The sequence below is a fragment of the Lygodium microphyllum genome, chromosome 2 (assembly GCF_053477565.2).
Source record: "Lygodium microphyllum isolate KBCC chromosome 2, Lygodium_microphyllum_v1.1.10, whole genome shotgun sequence".
NCBI classification, from domain to species: domain Eukaryota; kingdom Viridiplantae; phylum Streptophyta; class Polypodiopsida; order Schizaeales; family Lygodiaceae; genus Lygodium; species Lygodium microphyllum.
Genome location: NC_141136.1, coordinates 109,667,912 through 109,673,061, shown reverse-complemented (window position 1 = coordinate 109,673,061; position 5,150 = coordinate 109,667,912). Strand labels below are relative to the sequence as shown.

At 45.2% G+C, this 5,150-nt stretch overlaps 1 protein-coding gene across 1 annotated transcript; it reads left to right on the top strand.

Annotated features, from left to right (window-relative positions):
* Positions 1-933: 933 nt before the first annotated feature.
* On the top strand, positions 934-4,833 carry LOC148040173 (aureusidin synthase-like). The gene is made up of 3 exons (XM_087697256.1): positions 934-1,850; positions 3,223-3,560; positions 3,969-4,833. Exons 1-3 carry the CDS (start codon positions 1,063-1,065, stop codon positions 4,505-4,507), a joined length of 1,665 nt encoding a protein of 554 aa, XP_087553382.1. The 5' UTR covers positions 934-1,062; the 3' UTR covers positions 4,508-4,833.
* Positions 4,834-5,150: the final 317 nt, after the last annotated feature.

Below are 5,150 nucleotides of genomic sequence, written 5' to 3'. Positions count from 1 at the left end.
GTGTTTTTCAAGAAGAAACATTTTATCTAAGTTGTAAGCTTGAATGTCAATTAGTGTATGAGGGCATGGAAAGTCCTCTCTTATGGAAAGTTCTCCCTTGAACGTCAATTGAGAGAGAGAGAGAGAGAGAGAGAGAGATTTTTTAGTTGGTCAATGTTACCTTGCAAGCTTGGTCAAGGTTTGATGGGTTTGCCTCAACAACGCAGAACTTGTTCGCCTAGAAGTAAATCAGTCCCATTTAAATCTTTCAAATTATAATTATATTTTAAAAAGTTATGCATGAATGCAATCTCAAGAGGAGCTACTTTCTTCTCAAATGATGAAAAAAAGGATTTACTTCCTCATCCTTTTTTCCCCCTTGAACCTTGAGCTTGGTATGTGGGATTTTATGAACATGTGGTTGCTTGTATCGATTTAGGATTTTTCTTTTTTTTTTGCTTACTTGGTGTTTTCAATTTGTTTCACCTTGTAAACCCGGAATCGTAAGGGTCAATTACTTGTGTGAGTGTCACTTGTTGTGGGGGCCACTCATAGTCTGAAGTCAAAGTGAAGTTTGCACTACGATTTGCACTACGATGGGCAATACACGCACGCACGATAGATAAGGATACAACATTCACATAATAAATATTTAATTGACTCAGAGACAAATGAGCGAGGCGATGAATATTAGCAAGGCGATAATATAATCATCGAAATGGTGGGGACGATAAGCTCATTTTTCCTAAGCACACGCATGATGGATGGAATGTGCAACACGCGTATATGAGCTGATCCAGCCTCCAGCTAGCATCTGGTGGTGACTGGCCTTCAGCCTAGCGGGGCCCCAATGAGAGCGAGTCTTTCGCGAGGACTCTGTCGACTGTGTCAACCATATGCCGCTTCCGCTAATCCATATATTATGACTCTGTGTATGGTTGCCATGTAGGTGTATTCATCGACAGTACGGACAGGGAGACAGCCCCCCGCTCTCTCTCTCTCTCTCTCTCTCTCGGAATACTGTAAGCTCTAACGCTACTTAGATTTACGAGCGATACTAGAGCAGCTCTAACGCTACTTACGATGATACACTCTAGTGCCCTAGCTGTAGTTCTTCTAGGGCTAATAGTAGCGGTGAATAATTGGAATATCGGCGGCCAGCTGGCTTCGGCAGCGCCTATCCGCGCCCCAGACCTCAGGCGATGCAAGATGGCCGAGGACAAGTCCGTGCTAGGCCCGCCCGTGACGCTTTTCTTCAACTGCTGCCTGCCGCTACCGCCCGATGGCCGCGTGGTCGATTTCAGCTTCGCCGGCCAATCACATAGCAGCGCGCCTCGCGTCCGGAGGCCCGCCCACACCGCCAGCGAGGCTGACGTGGCCAGGTACAGGAAGGCGTACGAGCTGATGCGGGCCCTGCCGGCGGACGACCCCCGCAGCCTAGCCACCCAGGCCAACGTCCACTGCGCCTTCTGCAACGGCGCCTACATGCAATCCAGCGCCAGCAACATCACCCTCCAGGTGCACTTCTCGTGGCTGTTCCTGGCCTGGCACCGCTGGTACATCTACTTCCACGAGCGCATCCTGGGCAGCCTCGTCGGGGACCCGGACTTCTCCCTCGTGTTCTGGAACTGGGATAACCAGCTCACCGGCGCCGGCGCCAACGTCATGCCCGCCATGTTCGCTCTCGACACTTCTTCCTCCCTCTACGACCCCAAGCGCAACCCGGCCCATGCGCCACCCGCTCTCGTCCGCCTCAACCCCCTCTCTAACACCACCAACAACTCGCTCATCGTGCAGGAGAATCTGAATGCGATGTACCAGTCTGTAGTGACGGCTTCCTCTCCGACCCTTTTCTTCGGGGGTGCTTACAGGTACGAAATATTCAGTACTCCATTGGGAACCGAGCTGCATGAATTTTTCACCTCACATGGCTCCTATTTAGGGCGTCTGTTTGGACAAGGTGAGAGTCCACGGTCTTTGTTTGGACGAGGTAAGAGTCCACGGTCTTACGGTTTAGGCCGGGTAGAGAGACTCGTTTGGAGGACTTTGGACAAGGTAAGTCTAGGGTGTGTGTTGCTAAGGGCCTTCCCACACACTAGCTGGGTGAACCCATGTGCACTAATGCCTCTTCTTTCATTACAAGCTTGCATGGGTAAACTAAGCCCCTCTTTCTTCAGCTTGTCCTTCAAGTACAAAGTTATTCATTTGGAAGGAATCATAGATTCAATATTTTTTACTAATGGGCTAACAAAGGCCTTGTAACATGCCCAAGGTTGATTTGTTGAGAATGTGTCAAGGAGAAAAAAAAAAACAAAAAGGGACAACCATCACCCTCAATAACCTTTTAGCTTAGAGGCATTTCCCATCTCTTCAATATCCATTTGGCTAGTGAAAAGCCATGGTGCTTTAAAATGAAAACATGTCCTTCAAGTCTAAAAAGCCATGTAGCCCTTCAATGGTCTTATCAATGTGGTCAATTAATAATATTCTGCATAGGGTGTGCCCCTTCCAAGTGGTTCACCCTATCTACCAATGCCTCAAATTCAACAATCTAAAGGTCCATAAAAGTGAGCCCCAACATGCTTGTCCAATGTGCTTCCTTTTCCCCTATGCATGTGTTATAGATTGATGCATTAAGTTCACACTATCTTTGGCCAATGTTTCCTACACAATCAAGGTGCATGCCAAAATCTATCCACAACTACCAACATGTATTAGGCCTCAGTTAGTTATATATTTGCTTCTTGCTTATTCTAGTTTTAGCTATTTAGGGTGGGTTCAAACATGTTCGGATGTCAATTTTGTGCAAATGTGTCTAGCATACTTGTCAAAAGGAGAAAAACCTAGAAAAAAATAGGTAGACATCTCCCTGCACCTAGATAAGAGGTCAATAGGCTTTTTACATCAAATCTTGTGCTATTTGTGGGGGGAGGGAGATGCCGTCCCAAGTGGCCTACAACAATCACTTGAAATATTTAAGGAAACATATGGTGTATAATATTTGGCAACTTTTTGTGAACTATGGGAGGAATGGGCATGGATTTCTCACCAAGTTCGTCTGCCTAGTGTAAACCCACCCTATTCTTATATATTTAAGTGTGTATCATACATTAGTTATTTATTAGTTTCTTATACAAAGGCTATTCATTGTGGGTTAGGTGCTAATAATAATAACGATACAATGAGGTTGTATTAGCTAGGTTTAACTTATTTGACTTTGTGTTTCCTTGTTGTTCAATTTAGGATTGGCACAGACGACTCCAACTCGACCGTCCTAGATGCCCCATTGGGGGGGCAACTTGAGAACGGGGTACACAATGCCATTCATTTTTGGACAGGAGACCTTAGCCTAGAGCTAATCCAGGACATGGGGACCTTCAGCACGGCTGCTCGCGACCCTATCTTCTTCGCGCACCATAGCAATTTGGACCGGCTTTGGGAGGTGTGGCGCTCCATGCCAGGCGGCATGCGCAAGCCCCCAAGCGACCCTGACTTCCTCAATGCCGAGTTTGTGTTCTACGATGAGAAGGGCCACTTAGTGCGCGTCACAGCCCGTGATGCATTAGACACACAAAAGCTAGGTAAATAAGAGCTTTTTGAAATTTGACATTTTGCCATGTGAGAAAAAGGACTCTTTTGACCGTGAGAGTGTTGAACATCATGAGTTTTTTAAGGGGAAAATTACATATCTAGCTAGGTGCAATAAGGGGCATGGACTCGTTGGCCCCTAAACCCATGAGCCCTATCACATCTAGCTATGCATGTGGTCCTTACCTGAGCCCTCTCTTATCCCTTGCTTTTCCTCGAGTGTTCCAACATCATGAGCTTCTCCTCACGAGGCGCTGCATACTTAGTTAGGTGTGGTTAAGGGCATCCCCCTGCCCCTAACCACACCTAGCTAGGTATACTGCCCCTCCCTCCTAAAAGCTCATCATGTGCTTGTAATTCATAACGTGGAAATCATAATGGGAATTTGTTTTTGCTTTTAGGTATCACCTACCAGCACGTAAGCAGAGGCGATAACCTGTGGCTTAATTTCAATCCTCAGCCTTCCTCAACTGGCAACTTAGCTTCTGTTGCAGCAGCCATGGGCGTGCAGGAGGTTGGCCCAGCTTCGTCGACACACAGTAGTCCAACTATTGATCTAGGTCAGAGACTCGCTGCCCTCGTAAGGCTCCCTCTTGCGAAAAATCATCAGAGGCAATCACAGCTTGACGAAGTGCTAGTCATACAAGGGGTGGAGCTCGTTAGAGACCGTTTCGTGCAGCTGCTCGTCTTCCTCAACTTGCCGGACGCCGATCGCAACACTCCCATCATCGGTGCCGAGTTCGTCGGCAGCTTCAATGTGGTGCCTCGGTTTGATCACAAGAGCCTTTTGACGAATGTGCGACTGGAGATTGGTGATAACCTTAGACGCATCGGCATCCAGAATGACCCGCTTGTTGTCATCACCATTGTCGTCAAAACGCAAGCCCACTACTCTGGTGTGGACGTTAAAATGAGAGGGATGGAGATCATTTACCAATAACTTCAAGCTCAACTAGCAATAAGCCAAGCCTTGCACGTTGAAAGAGTTCCCTTTCGTCTTTTCTTGGATTTTCTAGATGCAATATTCGTTCATCTGCCTAAAGATGAAGTAGGCAGTTGTAGACAGATGAAGGAATATTTTGACCACATACCCAAAAAGAGAAACAACGACAACTAGAGGCACAATTTTGATAGCAATGTATGAAAACTCCAATAATGGTTTGGAGAAAACTTGTATTTTATAGATGCCAAGTGACAATAATAAACATGTTGTACATTTTCACCAAGATTGACATTTTAAGCAAACAAAAATAATACCTCATAATTGGGGACATAGTACTAAAATTTGAGCATGATGGGCATTATAAGCATAGAAATAATAAATTTCTTACAATTGGGGATATATTACTAAAAGTGAACATACAAATTTTAAGTTTATCTTATTATAGTCATAGTACAATATATATTAATCTAGGCCTCTTGGAAATTTTCAATTAGGTAATACCACAAGCTTTAACCTAAGAGTATTATGTGAAGTTGATAAGCTCCTCCACTTAATTGATATGTTTTGCTACATTAATAAGAAACCCATTATTATCTACATGTCAGTTGGTCTAGAAATATACTAAATATTAATGCTTTAT